The sequence below is a fragment of the Protopterus annectens genome, chromosome 8.part0 (assembly GCF_019279795.1).
Source record: "Protopterus annectens isolate FY-2018-M chromosome 8.part0, PAN1.0, whole genome shotgun sequence".
Classification (NCBI taxonomy): domain Eukaryota; kingdom Metazoa; phylum Chordata; order Ceratodontiformes; family Protopteridae; genus Protopterus; species Protopterus annectens.
The window spans coordinates 818,186,901-818,204,590 of NC_056741.1; the positions used below are offsets into that span (position 1 = coordinate 818,186,901).

Below are 17,690 nucleotides of genomic sequence, written 5' to 3' on the forward strand. Positions count from 1 at the left end.
TGGTCTCTACAGACACTGACTTCTGTCTTGAATGTAACAACTTAAGAAGTATGTTTATTAAAAGAGGGTACCCATCCCAACTATTTGAACAACTGATGGAAGAAGTCAGCAGAAAGAGAAACATAGGGCACTTTAAGCTCATACTCTGGAACGGACATAGACATGATCATTTAGACACTATTTCACAAAGTAGGTCCAAAGTTGACTTAAATTCTGATGTTAAATACACCTTGAGTTTCCTTATAATGTTCTCAATGGATGCCCCTAAGATAAGGAATATTTTGGTTAAAAACTGGACATTTATTAAGGAAGATAATGCCATATCTAGACATTTAGGCGAAAAGGCCACATATAATTTATAAAAAAGGCCCTAACCTAAAAAGCATTTCAGAAAGGCACCATCCAGCAAACCATGGGCAATGGGGTATGAAAAAATGTGGATGGTGTAGCTATTGTAAACATATAAGAGTGGGCAATGAGTTTTGCATCCATGACATAAAATATAAAATCAAAGGAAAATTTAATTGTGAAACGGCTGGCATTGTCTAACTTGCATTGTGCTAACAATGTGATGTTTATTACATTGGCAAAACTGAGAGGGTTTTCAAACAAAGGGTTTATGAACACTTATATCACATAAACAAAGGAAGTGCTACAAATGCACTAGCTAAGCATATATCGATCAACCCTACACATAAGTTTATATTTACTATTATTGAGCAGGTTAGTAAGAATATCAGAGGAGGACCATGGGAGTTAAAAACTAGAAGAATCGGAATTGTTGTGGCAGCTAAGGACGAATGCCTATGCCCCACTGGGGCTTTTAAATGTATGCTGAATTTAAAATATTTGGAGAGATAATATTTGAATGCATACTGATGTTTATAAAGTCAGTAGTTTTTGTTTAATATAAGATGAGCATATATGTCCAGAAGTCTTTTTTATGAGTGGTTGTTCACAATTTTAATACTTAATTGTGGTTTTATAAAGGACAGAAGCTGGTTTTACAAAAACTTCATAAAAATGATAGTTTTATAACAACAGTACTATAACTTTAAATCAAGGTTCTTTTTAATTGAATTCTTAATTGCATAATTAATAGACTTATTTAATGGTGATGGTTCTTGGGAAATGTCTGATGAAGTTCACTGTGGATTGTGAATAAATGAAAACGCTAACAATAAATTCTTTGGGATATTTGGAACTCTCTTCTGGCATCACTTGTTTTAGTTGGTTGAATTTTCACTATATAAAACTAACTGGAGTGATGTGTTCAGTGGAAGAACTGTAAAAGGAATGTGGAAAGTTTTGAAACAGAAATTGTTTGTATGCAAACTTAACATCACGATCTAGGCATGCAATGTCAGGAGCATATATTTCCAAAAGAATGAGATACTTGATTAAGGTGAGAGACAAAAATATATGAAATGGAAAAGACGTTGAACTACAACTTTGAAAACTGAAATAAACAAGCTGGACAAACAAATTAAGCATACTGTGAGACAAGATCAAGACAAATTTGAAGAAATATATTTTCAAAGATATTGATCATAATAGGAAACCATTTTATAGATACATAAGCATAAGCTGCGGAAGGAGTGAAGACATACAAATTGATAAACTGTGTGTAGATTCTAAAATTTATTCTCAGCTCAACATATTATAGATATATTTACAAAATCTTTTGCAAAACAGTTTGGCTACACAAAGGAGGTGATAAGTTGTCATAGTGACATCCAGGTAACCTCAGATACTAAAATCAAATTAGATTATACGGAAAAAAAAATATGCAAACTGGATCCAAATGAAGCACAGGGAGGAGATGAAATTAGTAATAAAGACCTGAGAATAGTTCAAGAACTTACAGCACCATTATATCTATTATTTACTATGTCATATAAATATGAGGAGATTCCTCAAGATTGGAGACATGTACTTGTCAAACCTGTCGTCAGTCTAATTTCATGTTGGGGAAAAATAATGGAGAAGGTAATACTGGGTATGTTATTGTCAGAACTGGAAAGGTTGGGACTTGAAACTTTATATCAGCATGCATATGTTAAAAATGGGTCTATATCAGAACATCAAAGTTTTAAAACTTCAAATGTTCTAATATCGTCCCTATTCAGCGAATGCTAAAAATAGCGAAGCTGCAGAACACCAAATTTTTTCCTACGGAAAGAATTTGGTTGGCTGTTTTTGTGGCTTCGCTATTTTCAATGCTGTGGTGGAAAGTTACGGGTCGGGTTCAGGTATGTGTGCGATTGTGTGGACGTTAGGGTTAGGGGTGGGTTAAGTGAGTTAGGGTTAGGGCCCGGGTTAGGTGAGTGTGCGATAGTGACAGACTTTAGGGTTAGGGGCGGGTTAAGTGAGTTAGGGTTAGTGTGCGGGTTAGGTGAGTGTGCGGTAGTGACAGACCTTAGGGTTAGGGTTGGGTTAAGGTAAGTGGATAGATAGTAGTGTATGTACAGTTTAGTGTAGGGTTAGATGTAGGATTTTAAATGTATGTATGTGGGTTGCTGTTTTTTTTGGTGTGCTTGTGTTGTGTGCATTTGTTCCGGAATAGCAAATTTTTTTGATGGGAAAAAATTTGCTGTTTTGAATGTTCGATATTTTGTGGTTTAGATATTTTAGGTTTGATGAAATAACATTCGCTATTTTCATCTTCCGATAGCGTGATATAAACGCTTAAAAATAGATGTATTACCACCTATTACATTATGTTCTTTAATAATATAATAACAGCTATGGATGAAAAATTTTGCTGTGATGTAATTTATATAGATTTAACATCAGAATTCAACAGGGTCATATAGAAAACAGTGATCAATAAATTGAACAAATAGATATTGATAGACTCTTGATAAGATGGATAGCTGCATGCATTACAGATAGGATATGGCAAGTATAATACAGCAACTTGACAGGTGAAATCCTTGGTTACAGTCAGGGTGTCCCACAGGGCTCTGTTCTAGGCTCTTACTTGTTTAGATTGTATCTTTCAAATCTAACTTTTTCATTTGAGGTGTTCCACAGTCTGTATGCAGATGACTTGAAATTAGGTAAACTGATTACATGTGTTACAGATAAGGTATGTGTGCAAAAGAACTTGACTAAATTAACCATTTGGGCATAGGGGGATAATATGCTTATAAATACATTAAAAACTAAGCATGTGAGATTTGGTAGGCATAAATTAAAAGGTGAATATTTAATACAGCACACAGTGATTGAAACTGTAGACTCATTTAAGGACCTGGGTATATGGGTAGATCCAGCTTTGAGTTTTTCTAATCAAATCAACCAATTGGTTAATGATGGTTCTAGAAGTATAGGTTGTATAAAGATTAAGAAAGTCAAGGAAGTCAGAAATGATGAAGTCATTGTTTGTTAGTTACATTAGACCCAAACTTGAGTATGGAATAACAATGTGGAAACATTGTAAGAAAATAAACATGAGTAAACTGGAAAGAGTACAGTGGAAATATACCAAGAGCATCCGTAGATATGAAAGTTTAAGTTATTATGAAAGACTAAAATATCTGAACTTGCAGAGTGTCCCATACAGATATTTGAGAGGAGACCTTATTCTGGTATATAGGGCATTTAGAGGCAGCTACTGTAGCTTTGGGAATTTTTGGGTTTATCAAAAAGTAGAGAATCGTCGGACAACCTGTGTAGAAGATTCTATAGAATGAGAAATGTACTAATTGATTCTCTGGGACAGCAGCTGATGCACGGAAGGAGACTACCAAATTACAAGTACTAGTTTAGATATTTTTAAGAACAGCCTGGACACTTACAGTGGGAGCGAATGTTTTGGTATATTGTCTGGCTAGAAGGGCATTAATACCCATGATTGAAATATTTGTATGTGTATGGGTATATTAAATTATGAAAGGGTGCTTCAGTCTCCAGAAATATCCACACCCTGTTATCATTGCTGGAGAGACAGCAAGCTGACTGTCCTTGTTTACCTTGTCTTTTACAGAACACAGCTTTGAAGCCAAATGATTAGTCTGTTAGAAAGTAGACTAATGCGTGGGAATATGCTTGGGTTGATTGAATGTTTTGTATGTATAGATTTCACTTAATATCACAAAACTGAGAGGAAGGGCTTTTGTTGTCCTGAGTGGTATGTTTGAAATGAATGCTATAATAATGTCAGTAAATACATTTCTGTATGTGAAGGTTGTTTGTATGACTTTATTTACTTTCCTTGATCTGCAATATGGTGACATTAAGTTGATAAATCATAAATAAAATTGTATAGATGGGGGTTTCACAACACATAAATGTCTATTTTAAATTCTGACTGAATACCTGAGTTAGTGATTTTGTGATAACTTGTTGTAAATGAATATGTGTCTGAATGCTTTCATTTTGTTATTGAATGTATTTTCAGTGGTGTGATTTTGTGCATTTTTTAAAGTGATTTAAATAAATGAGCCAGTGAACTATCTATAACCCATTTATCCATGTGGTAGAAATCATTTGGTCATGTAAGCTATGGCTAAGGTCCCTGTAGAGATGCCAACAGAATTATGTAGGTATCTGAAAATCTGGACTGTTTCATTTTGATTATATGTCTGTTAAAAAGTCACAAAGCATATCTAAGGTTAGCTCTCTCTCTTGTTTTTATTTCACACTGAGAGCTTGAGAGAGAGAGACTGCTTTCAAGGGGAAAAACAACTAGTTGCACATATAACGGGAATAATTTTATATATCAAGCTTTAAATACTGCATTAGATATATAAAATTATTCCCGTTATACAGGAATAATTTTATATATCTAATGTAGTATTTAAAGCTTGAGCAAAGTTTTGTATAATTTTCCTTTCTACAACTGAATTTGATTGTTGTTTCTCATTCGATAAGGAAGAACCATGATGTTTAATACCGCAGACATTTTTTCATCTACCCGCATCAGCAGTAATAGAGGCAATATAACCCTGTGGGTCGTTTAACCCAGACTGCATTGTGGTAGGTGAAGCTGATGCCATCCTAACAGAGATTACCCTTAGCACTTTATGCTGCCTAGATAAAAATAAATATCTCATCAACTACAGTTTTAAATAACAGTTTGCTTTTAGCAAGAAGTGATTAATATGTTAAGAGCAAGCTGTTTAAAATGCTTAATTGAGAAACAAACATGAAGCTGAACTGGATAAAACAAATTGGTTGAGACTTCAGACTGATAAAACGTATTATAAAAAACAGTTTATCCCTATGTAGGGGTCTTCTCTCCCCGTACCTCCCTTAATTATAATAACTCCATGGTTGCATAAATCCTAACTACTTTTAATCACTGTTTGTGCAGAAATTCACCCCAGGGATCACTTCTGTGGTTCTGCTTGACAGGGGTACAGGGAAATAATTTTCTTGGGTGGCAAAAGCCAGGGTACCTTTTTGGCTAGGCTAGGGCCAATAGCCTAGTACCTACCTATGAACCTAAGTGGAAAACACAATGGCAGTCATTTCTTAAGATAAAAGCAACCTGATAGTTCAACCATCAGTGAAGAGAAACAAAAAAGTTTAAAGTAATCTGCTTTATAATCAACTACATATGGTGATGCCTTTAAAAACAAATATACTAAAGTATACAAAAAACACTATATACAAGAAACTTATCTGTTAAGGAGTTTACCCAGATAATACTCTACTTGCGGGTTATAATCTGAAGTTTATTTAATTATTTACTTACACTTTGTTGATCAGGTTAGTTCCACTAGGCCAATGGCCTCTTTTCTGGGGAGGCCCAAGGTGCTATTTGTACTGACTAGGGGAAATCTTCCCAGGGCATTGGGGAACTTCTACTCTTTTTGATAAGTACCATGGGTACCTTTCACATCCACCTGAGCTATCACCAACTCAGGCGGATGGGGCCTCAGTTTAATGTCTCATCTGCAGGAGTGCAGCATGCCCCTTATACCTCAATGAATTGTTACTAATGGAAAACTAATCAAGGTACATGTTGTGGGAATAGAGCCCATAGCTTTTTGCACCAAAGATGAATGTGCTACCTGTTGAGATACTGAAATTATACCCACATAAAAAATCAAACCTAGCACAAATATACCCTCACACCTTGCTCGCAGAGAGAAAGAGAAAAAAATATTGTTTAGGTTTTGAGGATCACTGACTAACAGCAGACTGAGTTTCAAATAAATTGAATATATAGCAACTTGTATATGAAGTTGAGCACTGAGAATTGTGTTTTATTTAGTGAATTGTTTTTTAACAAAAACACTACTGATTTAGGGTTTCATAAAGACTCTCTTTATTAAAGCTAAAGAGTCTGTGATAAAGTAATACTAAATGACTCACATACTTAGTAGGCATTCTTTGATCCCAGAGGATCATGGATTTGCACCTCTACTGGACTTTTGTGGCTGTACAGTTCAATCTGGGAGTGGAAGTCCTTTCTACATTCTGAGCAGCAGTAGGCAGATGTCAGTCTGGGATCACAGAAATGGATCTTCCTGAGGGACCTCATATTCTCTACTCTCCTTGCTAATGTGGTTTCATACATAGCAAGACCTTCCTTCTCTTCCCGTTTCCAGGCATACTTGTCTGAGGCAAGAGAATACCAGGAATTCACACTGATGGAGAGAGTGCTGAGGTCACTGTTGCATCAGTCTTTGTAGTGCAGTTTGGGTTGCCCTTTCAGTCTCTTTCCAGACTCCAACTCTCCAAAAAGGAGGTCTTTCAGTATTTGGCCATTGTCATGCATGAGGCAAGACCCAACCAGTACATGCGTCTCTGTTTCAGGAGGGTGAACATGGAGGTAGTGCTCATTCTCTTAAGCACTGTGCTGTAGAGAATCTTGTCCTGCCGTGTGATACCAAGTACACACCTAATGCAGTGCATATGGAATACATTGCATCACTACTCCTGCTTTGAGCACAGAGTCTGTGTTTCACTGGCATAGAGCAATGTGCTCAAAACACAGTCTGTGTAAACCTGCACCTTGGTGTGCATAGTGAGCTTATTATTAGCCCATACTGTCTTTGTCAGCCTGGAAAACATTGTGGTGGCTTTTCCAATGCACTTGTTGATCTCGCTATCAAGCGACAAGTTGTCAGAGATTGTAGAGCCTAGGTACACAATCTCATGGACAACCTCCAGCTCATAGTTGCTTACCCTGATTGATGGCTCATTGCCCACATTTTGGTCCATCACCTGAGTCTTCTTTAAACTTATTGTGTGGCTAAATTCCATACATGCATCTGCAAAGCGAGTCATGAGTGACTGAAGTTCTTGATGAGTGTGAGCCACAGTAGCTGCATCATCAGCAAACAGGAACTCCCTTAAATACTTCCTAAGTATCCTGGTCTTCAATATAAGCCTCAACAGTTTGAACAGGTTGGTGTCCATTCTGGTTTGGAGAAAGATACCATCTATAGCAGTTCTGAAAGCAAATTTCAACAGAACTGAAAAGAAGATGCTGAACAATGTTGGAGGCACTACACCCCTTCTTTACTCCACTGCGAATCTTGAAAGGTTCCGGTGTTGATCTGTCATACATGATGGTTTACTCCATGCCTTCATGGAAGGCCCTGATAATGTTAGGCAGTGTTGGAGGACAAGCAATCTTTGCCAGAATCGCAATCAGTCTTTTCCTACTGATGAAGTAGAATGCCTGGGTCAGATCAATGAAGGCAATATTCAGAGGCTTGTTCTGCTCCCTGCACTTTCCTTTTAGTTGCCTGACAGAGAAACACATTTTCTATAGTAGACCATTCAGCTCTGAACCCACATTGAGACTTGGGGTAAACTCTCTCTGCAAGAAAGTGGAGCGTCTTCAGGATAACACATGCAAACAGTTTCCCCATGGTACAGAGAAGGGAAATGCGATAGTTGTTACAACCACTTTTGTCACCATTATTCTTATAGATAATAACTATGTTAGCATCTGTCATATCTTGTGGTACACTACCTTCTCTCCAGCATTGGCAAAGTATTGTATTCAGCTCTGGGACAAGGGTGCCATTGGCACATTTAAGGATTTCTGAGGGAATACCATCTTTCCGAAGAGAGTGCTTGTAATGCCATCTTTGAGTTCCCCCAGGTGGGCTCAGCATCAAGTTCAGTCATAGTTGGCAGAAGCTCAATGGCATTCAGGGCTGTCTCCAAAACTATGGTCTCTCTGGCATACAGCTGTGAGTAGTGTTCTACCCTGCATTACATCTTCTTGGTTCTGTCCTTCAAGACCTCACCTGTGACCAACTTAAGTGGGGCGATCTTCCTTTGTGATGGACTAATGGCTGCTTGATTCCATCGTACACTCCTCGCATGTTACCAATGTCTGCAGCCTGCTGAATCTTGAAGCAAAGCTGGAGCCAATAATCATTTGCACACCATCGAGCTACCTGATGCATTTTGACTCTGAGCACACCAGAGTGCCTGCAAGTTCTGCTCATTGGGCAAGGACCTGCATGCAGCCAGTGCCTGTCTCTTCTTCTAAATCAAGGGTGTCAGCACTTCATTGTGGGCTTCAAACCCATCAGCACACTTGACTGTCTTCTTCCCAAAGATAGATATTCTAGTGTTGTAGATAGTATCCATCTGGGCAGGGCATAGCCTCTTCAAGTGCTTGACCAAACTTGCATAGTTTTGAAAAGTCACAAGTCCTACCTATGTCATTGCGTGGCCTCCCTTCTGTTTTAAACAAAAGAACCTTCACGTCTGGATGTTCACCTTACTACACACAAGCGGTATGTATCACACTCTGCACTGTGGTAATTGTATGTTACCCTGTCACTAACTAAACTGCTGCACTTGCTGAGGACCAAGTCAAGTTGGTGCCAATGTTTTGATCTTTGGTGTCACCACAAAAATTTGTGTTGGGGCTTCAGATTGAAGAAGGTGTTGTTTATGTAGAGGTCATATTGGTAACAAATTTCAAGGAGATACTGTTTCCTTTCATCTTTCCTGTTCTGAACTGTCCCAGACAGGATGGCTAGCTGTGATGGTTTATGGGAAGGGATCTCACTGATGGTTGCACTAGGTTCATCATAGAACTTGTCCTTGACTTGAGCCAACAGGCCAACAGGTTGCAAAACCAACACCGTGTTCCCTGGTTTCTTTTCTAAGCTTCCCTTGCCAGAAAAAAGTAAAGTCCTTCTCCCTGAGATATCCAGTGGATGGCAGCCTGTTTCCTTGAGAGCCGCAATGTCCATCTGCAATCTACTCAGCTCATTGTTGATGACTGCTGTCTTTCAAGCATCATTGATGTTCTGTAGATCTTCAGTAAGGCCTGGAGTTATCATCCTTATGTTCCATATGAACAGCCTAAAGGCCGGTTTATTTTGTTGCTTTTTTGGTTTTCCAGGTGTGTGGTTAACAATCCACTTGGGGTTCATTAAGCTCCACACACTGAGATGAGTAAGTGGACCATAGCAAGGCAGCACCTATTTGCTGGGGGTTGTCCAGCTTAAGGCAGGAAGTGGCTACCCAATGAGATCAAAGGATTTCTCTCACCACTGGAAGCAGCCCCTGGTGCCTCATTCTACACCATTTGCATGCATTGGCTTATTACCAATAACTGTTGCTTCCAGTGTTGTGTCACTGCTCACAAAGTGAAGCTGGAGTGTCCTCTGCAAGGCACAGGCCTGAACAAGTGAACTTTGTAGAAAACAGCTTATGCCCAACAGCAGGTTCCCCCACTCCAGACCACTGATGTAATCAAAGGGGAAAGACAAGGTCAGTACAACTTGGCACCAGTATCATCGCAGGAGCTGACAGAGTGAGGTCAAGTACAACCTGAAACTGCCCTAGGGGCTTCATTTGACTCAGTGTGGGAGTTAAATAGCAATTTCTGCTTTTTGAAAAGAATGTATAACCTTTTCAACTACAGTTGTTTCAGTGTTGTCTGTGATGTTAACTGGTTGCAACTAAAGTGGTATAATTTTGTATATTTTTCATTTATATAAATGTAAGATTGCCTTTGTCTTATGTGTAAATTTAATAAAGATGTTTGAAAAAACAAAGAACTTACTTATTTAAGTGAGATAGTATATACTAAACAAACCACCAAGCCGAGTAAATATATCCAAGAAGTTTTGATAGAATACAGACAGGATAAGCGTTTTTGGGTCAAAACCCTTCTTCAGACAGTTTGCACAATGATAAAATCACAGTTTAAAAACAAAACACAACCAATCAACCTTCAGTATCTAACTCTCCGCCTCTTAAGGGTGGGTTTTAGAGGTACTACCCCATTTAAACCTGGAGGCTTGTCCTCTCCAAGTTCAATAATCCACTTAGTTTCAAAAAATTCAGTGGTATTAACTATGTCTCCACCTCTGACATTCAATTGAAGTATTTGCAAAGCTATAAAAGCAAAATTATGTCATGAATTATCTAATATATGTTGATATAAAGCATTATGTGGGTTCTTTAAGCGTATCGCCGATAGATGTTACAAAATCCTCACTTTGAACCTACATTTAGTTTTCCTCACATAAATGAAACACACTATTTACATAGGACTAAATAGACAATATTTTGAGTCATACAATTTACATATCCATTAAAATAATATCTTTTCTTAGTTAATGGCTGTACAAATAAATTTCCAGTACAAATGTATGGACAAGCTTTACAATGATTGCAAGTAATGGTTCCTTTTCGCTAGGATGACATACTATTATGACTATTTAAGGCATGTTCTCGACATAACAAATCTTTCAGATTCTTATTCCTCCTAAAACCAAACATTGGTGCTGCTTCCACTATGTTACCTAACTTGTCATCAGTTAATAACATTTTCCAGTTCCTTTTTATTCTATCACATATCTCCTGTATATCACTACTATATTTCAATGTCACACATATTTTACTCATATCATTTTGTCTAGAACTATCAGGAGTTGAAGTTCTTGCTGAGAACCATGGTCGAGCTCTATTGACCCGATTTTGTTTACTAGAGTCTACGGCCATCTGTATAACATTTTTCCTATAACTCCTATTACTGAAATTCTTCTTTAAAATCTCCACTTCTTCATTGAATTGTATATCATCCATACATAATCTAGCTACCCTATTGACCTGTCCTTTTATAATATTACTAAATGTATGTCTCTAATGCATGCTATCAAAAGCCAACAGGCTGTTCTTCCAGAAATTCTTCCTATATAAAGATGTTTTAATCTGCCTTTCCTGGGTCATACTAAGCCTGACATCCAAATAGTATGTCTGTGTTGCTGAACAGTTCATAGTAAATCTCAAGAAACTGGTAGTTGACTCCAAATAACTGATGAATGCATCTAAATCATGGCTGGTACTTTTCCACATGAGAAACACGTCATCAACAAATCTAATGTAGTAACCTAAATGTTTTACCCAATTATGTTGAGTGTTAAATACAGCCTTCTCTTCCCAGTATGCTAAAACCAAGTTAGCATATGAATTTGTTCAGGGAGTGCCCATTGCAATCCCTTTCTTTTGTTTATAGTAACTACCCTGATATAATACGTTTTTTTTCCAAAACAAGTTGTAAAAGGCTACATGTAAGTCTGTTTGCATTGGTGTTCATCTCTGCAACATTTGTTACTATAAACTCAATGGCTGTTAAGCCATAATCATTAGATATCACAGTGAATAGGTTATTGACATCCAATGTAACAAATAGACTAACTCGACATTCATTAGACTGTTGATATTCATATAATGATGTTAAAAAATGTGCAGTGTCTTTTAAAATTCTGGGAAACTTCATTATTACAGCCTTCAGCCTATTTTCTATCCATATAGAAATATTTTCTCTCATTCAACCCCTTCCTGACATTATCGGTCTCAAGGGTGGGTTATATAGGTCCTTATGAATCTTTGGGAGAGCTTTAAACACAGGTATAATAGGGTGTTGAATATATAGAAAACTGTATGTCTCTAGTGTCATCAAATGACTGTCCCTTAATATAATTAATGTTTTTCTCACTTTTTCAATTATTGATTTAACAATTAGTGGAAAAAGCTGTATATATGTAAGCTCATCCTTGAGTAAACCCAAAATACTGTCATGATAAAACTGTTGATCCGTTATTACTACAGCACCTCCTTTATCGGCAGATTTGATAACTAAATGCTTATCATTATATAAAGTCTTAAGAGCCCTCTGTTGTGCATAAGTTAAATTAAAATACTTGGGTTTGGTTTTGATGTCTAGATATTCCTTAATCTCTGTTTCACATACTTTAATGAATGTTGCTATCATTGAATGCATAGGTGATACAAAACAACTGGGCTGTTTCAACTCCACATTACTTGCATATTCATTATGTCCAAAAGCATATTTTAAGGTCACATTCCTTCTAAACATCATTAAATCCATAATTACTTCATTAAAAACAGCACCCATAGTGGGTATATAACTTAAACCTTTGTTCAAAACATGTATTTGATCTACAGATAAAACAACACTTGATATATTATAAATAATACAGTCACCATTGCCAGTCAAATTGATATCTTCATTTGTTTTGCATCCATTACTTTTTGGATGACTCTGTTTTCTTTTGTTCTTCTTTCTCACCGGTACTGGCAGCTCCAGAAAAGAAAAGTGTTGTTCATTCCCAAAGTCAAAGAATCTGTCATACACTGCCCCACCATAGCTGAGGAAGCCATTGCTACTTTGAACACCCCCTCTGTATGCTCATTGGTGGTGCTGGTTTCATTGGCACTGGATGCTCACAAATCAGCAGAAACATCTGATACTGAGGAGTTAACATCACCAATCGCACAACCAAAATGTATACTATAATTGGAGATGATATTAGATGTATCCCTGCCCCTCTCATTATGTGCAGAATGGGCAGCAAATTCAAAATCCTTCTTAGTGGTTTTCCGTTGTACAAATCTTTCCCTTGGGTATGTAAATATGCTGCCACGAAGGAAATCCTGATAATCCCTCATTAATTTGTTAGTTTTTATCTGCTGTAATGTCATATCATAGGATACTACAGCACAAAAGATATCATCCGTTTTGTTAACATAATGTTCATCAATGAACCTTGTTTTCATTTTCTGCTGTGTAGCCTCTACTTGCTTTAACAACATGTCCTCTTGTGGTTTAAAAAATTATGTCAATAATCTTATATATGCAAAACTGGTCTCTGGATATTACTTATTTAAGTGTTGTTAGATAATGGTCAAATTGTACATTAATACCTTATTGGAAAAAAACTTTCTCCAAGGTATTAATGTATTGATATTGCCTGCTAAAAAAAAAAGGTCTGCAGAGTCACAAAAGCATATTAAGCTGCTATGAAGCTTGGATAAAAAAAAGCGAAAGGCTACCATTTTTTATGTTAGCTAAATACAGTTTTGTGTTTGGTGAATGTAAAACAAAGTAAAAATAAGTGAGCAAAAAAAAAATGTAATTCACTCCCGTTTGTGATTGATTGTGTCTGTGTGTATGTGTGAGAGAGACAATATGCATGTTGCCCATGGGCTTGAAGTGCCTTGGCAGCTACAAAATATTTTTACTGCAGCACTTTAGTTATCAGAGATCATCTAGTTCTTTGCCTGTAAATGTTTCACAGGGGAGATGTTACTCTAGGGAAGTTGTGTGTGTGTGTGTATGTATGTGTGTGAGAGTGAATGAATGTAGCTGCCTGTGAGAGGCAGAATATGAGAGAGAGGGAGGGAGACACACACTACTCAACTTTTGTTCAACAATTCATGATAAAACCAATTTGTGTGGAAAGGTTTTCAAAACCATAAGTAGTAAGTAACTATGATGTCTGCCTTCAGTGACTTATAGTAGTCTCCAATGATTCAACAAAAAATAATTTTCTGGGACAGAGCAAAATTACAGTTGTAATGCCTTACTCTGTATACATTTTTTTCATTCATTTGATCACAATAAGACATCTAAAGTGTACTCAGTGAAGATAGTAACAGTAATTGCAAGGAACATTTGTGCATGTGTGCATGCATCTGGACATTATATACTTAAACAACTTAACATTTTATATGTTAAAATACTTCCTCCAACATCAATGCCATATACTACAGTAAATTTGAAACATTAGACAAATTAAATATTTTACATCAAAACTATAAATAAAAAATTCAACTATGTATTCTGCATAAAAGTGAATGAACAGCATCTATACATTTGAACCACAAACAGGGATACCTTTTAATAAATAACTTTCAAATAAACATAATTTTTTTCATTTGCAAGAACTGTGACTGTGGACCTCAGAAAAGTAAAGTAAACTTAGAAAGGGTAAATAAAAAAAAAAGTGATATGAATGACAATGTGGGCAGCTGCATACAATATTAGTGTAAACTGATTACAGCAGTCAGTATACCCTATAAATACATATCATATAAATATATTATGCCACACACACTGAATAAAAACAAAACAGCTGGTTTGCCTTTGGAACTCTGTAGATGATGAGGGACTTGTCTTTGTAATTTAAGACTCAAGTTCTTTTGGAGATAGCATAAATTACATTCTAGGAACTTCAGTGTAATGAACTGCAACACATAAATGCTGTGTAGTGAGCGACTGGTAAACAGCAACATCTGTTTGCAACAGTTTTATGCTGTTATTTTAATTTCTAAATATAAACCCAAAGCAAAAGAACCTAAAGACACTGCTTAGAGTGAACAAATCTGATTAACAAAATTCAATTAAATAAATAAAGAAGAAAGACTTGGCACATACATCAAATCCAGTGTTAGGGTCCCATCCCACATGGCTTACATGCCTGAAAGAAATAAAACAACATTATTTATTATTTTAATTTGTGCATATGTACTGTATTTACATCTGCTTCTCTGTCATCCATATGCATACTTATACCTTTTTGTTTATGGCTGCCTGCTCTTACAATACTGGAAAATTTACTTTCTATCCTTGACACAAATAAAGTTCTAAGTGATAATAAGGAGGAAGATCTTTATACCAGTGCATAGCAGTACACAGCTGTCAGTTCTGACTCATGATGTGCAACAACATTTCTACATGTAGGACATAGACAATGCTGGAAGATCACACTGAGGTAAATTATTTCAGGTGTTTGACAGCTGAAAAATCTGAATCCTGAGGTACAGTGAATAAGAGTCTCTCTCTTACATGAAAGAAAAGGGTACAGTTTTAATCCATCTTTTTATCATCCTTTCTTGCACACCTATCATTTGTCAATTTGTGAGTAACATCTGTATATACTAATGTTTCTGGAAAATAATCTCTAGTATAAACAGCGCATTGTTTTTAAATTTTCTTAACGTGCTAAATTTAAGAGTTTAAATACAGTACAAATGAAAAAAAGTTTGACAGACAGCTGTGATTTCTTTTCATGTCATTATTTCTTTGCCTAAGCAAGCATTTGAACAAGCAACTAGAGTTGTCAAAATTGCAGTCTACTTGGTAATACCAAAGTCATACTTTCCAAGTTTGACTTATCAGTCACATTTTATTGCCGATCTACCTGATCATGGCAGTAAGTAATTAAACAAACACAATTAATATAGATTTAGGAGGGAGGCTGTGTCTCCTGCACAACCCGGTTTAGAAGCTCTGACTAAAATCTCAGTCCTAAATATACTGTCTCTCAGACTGCACCAACTTGAAGAAAAGGGAAATAATATAGCATTTTTTTCTATATTGGTGCTACTTCCAGCTTAGTATATTTGAAGTGTGGGGTGCAGGGAGATCGGCTCATGCTGCACAAACATTAGAATTAAATTTATCATCTCTTAATTCTACTAACCTATCAGATGACAGTAATAACTGACTATATTATAGACTCTGGGTGTGGAGTCATTAATGCTGATAATTCAAAGTAGGTCCCAAAAACTGTGTATACGTGACATCACTCATTCCCTTGCTTAAACCTTTCCCTGCATTCACCCACTTATAAGATACTCTGCAAAACAGCCTTATTTGCACATTCATACTTGACTAATAGCATTTTCAAAGAAAATAAGTTCCTTTGCCTTCTTTGCTGAGAAAACTCCTTTATTAGTCATTCATTTCTCTTCAAGTCTCTTTTGCAGGCTCTTCCAACCACTTTTTAATCATCATATTAACATCCTCATCAGTATCACCTTTAGAAGTAGTTCATAGTTTATTTTGGTACTGATTCCCATCTGGCCATCAAGCCTCTCCCAAGACTCTATGATGACCCATTTTGTCCCACTTGGACAACAGTACTTTTGCTTATTTATTCCCTAAGGGGTTTTATGCACTTGGAGCAGGACTTGGTTGAACTCTTTGACCCATGAAGGTGAAGTAGGTTGAAAAGTAATTTTTTTTGTATATCATGAAATCCTAGACAAAGATCACCTCTCATGAGACTGTAAGAGACTGAGTAAATGGATAAAAGATCTTAGTCTGTCAAGGGATCTTAAGTGAATTTAAACAGACATTTATTAGTTAGAAATCTTGGGCCTTTTAATTCATACAAATTACTTAGGAAGGTAAATTCTGTACAGGGCAATGAACTTCATAATGGGTATAATGAAGGAGGAGTAAATGGTGAAAGGACATATTTGGACTTAGAAGAGATGCCACAAGGCTGTGCAAGGCAGAAGGGCTTTCTGACCACAACTGAGCTATGGTGGTTGAAAGAGAGTTCATTGTAAACATGCATACCTAGGTCTCTAATAATGGGATCTCTTTTAAGAAGAACCTCTAAGATAATGTTAGATGGAGGGATAAGGTTTTACTAAATGTAACTGTGATACAAAAACATAGGTTCATAGGCATGTACAAAACTAGCTGCCCTTGGGGGCATTTTAAGTGTAATCAGTTTTCCTTTTAAAGGTGAAAATTAAACGCTGTACCTTGTGTTTGTGAGGTAAACAGCTTAATTGTACCAACCCCCAAGATTATATCACCCCAGATGAGACTTGAACCCACAATCCCTGCCTTAGGAGGCCAATGCCTTATCCAGTAAGCCACTGACTAGTGCAGTAGGTGTAGACCTGAACTAGACTGCTGGAGACTTTGAATATTCTGGGATTTGTTGACAACAGGGCAAACTTTGCAGTTCTCTGCAAACCTGCTTGTTCACAAGCTTTGCATGCCCAATTTTACCTCTGATGAAAAAAATGCCAAAGAAGAGGGAACTCAAAACTGAACACTATGGGACACCACTAGTACTGCTTCTATGCTAGAGAAGAAAATACCACCATTTGGATTATGCAAGCTCAGTCCATAAGCCAATTAAGTGCTCAGTGGACAAGGTAATTGAGACTAAATAGTCTGATTATGATGACCCCATGGAAAATAGTGTCAAAGGCTTTAGCAGCATCAAGGTAGGCAATATGGACAGTCTGGCTATCCTATGAAACTAGTGACATTGTCAGAAAATTGGCGAAGGTTAAGCAGGCATGACCTGCCTCTAACAAATTCAAACTGATTGGGATTGATGGTCAGGAAGTCACCTATGTCATTGTTATTTAGTTCAGGGATAATATGTTCCAGAGATTTACAGATAATGGGAGTGAGGCAGATAGGCATGTAGTTTTCTTGGAATATTTTATATAATATAACTGTGCATGTCTCTCAAAAGACTCTCTGAAAAAGACATATTTGTTATGACCTTAAGGTCATTTAACACCTCACAACCTTCTTAAAACATTCTCTATCCTTCCACCCAGGAAGTCAACACTTCCTATTCCACATAACAACCTAGCAGAACCTATAGTAGACACCACATCATTCT

The 17,690-nt window shown here is 36.7% G+C and overlaps 1 protein-coding gene and 1 long non-coding RNA gene across 2 annotated transcripts in view; one reads left to right on the forward strand and one right to left on the reverse strand.

Moving 5' to 3' along the window:
* Positions 1 to 17,690, reverse strand: part of WAS (WASP actin nucleation promoting factor) — a 749,592-nt gene that overhangs the window by 169,825 nt on the left and 562,077 nt on the right. Inside the window, exon 8 of the mRNA XM_044080287.1 lies at positions 14,684 to 14,726. Within this exon, the coding sequence (XP_043936222.1) occupies positions 14,684 to 14,726 (43 nt within the window). The remainder of the gene's footprint in view (positions 1 to 14,683; positions 14,727 to 17,690) is intronic.
* LOC122809072 overlaps positions 1 to 17,690 on the forward strand; it is a 514,410-nt gene that overhangs the window by 82,801 nt on the left and 413,919 nt on the right. The gene's annotated exons all lie outside the window — the stretch shown is intronic.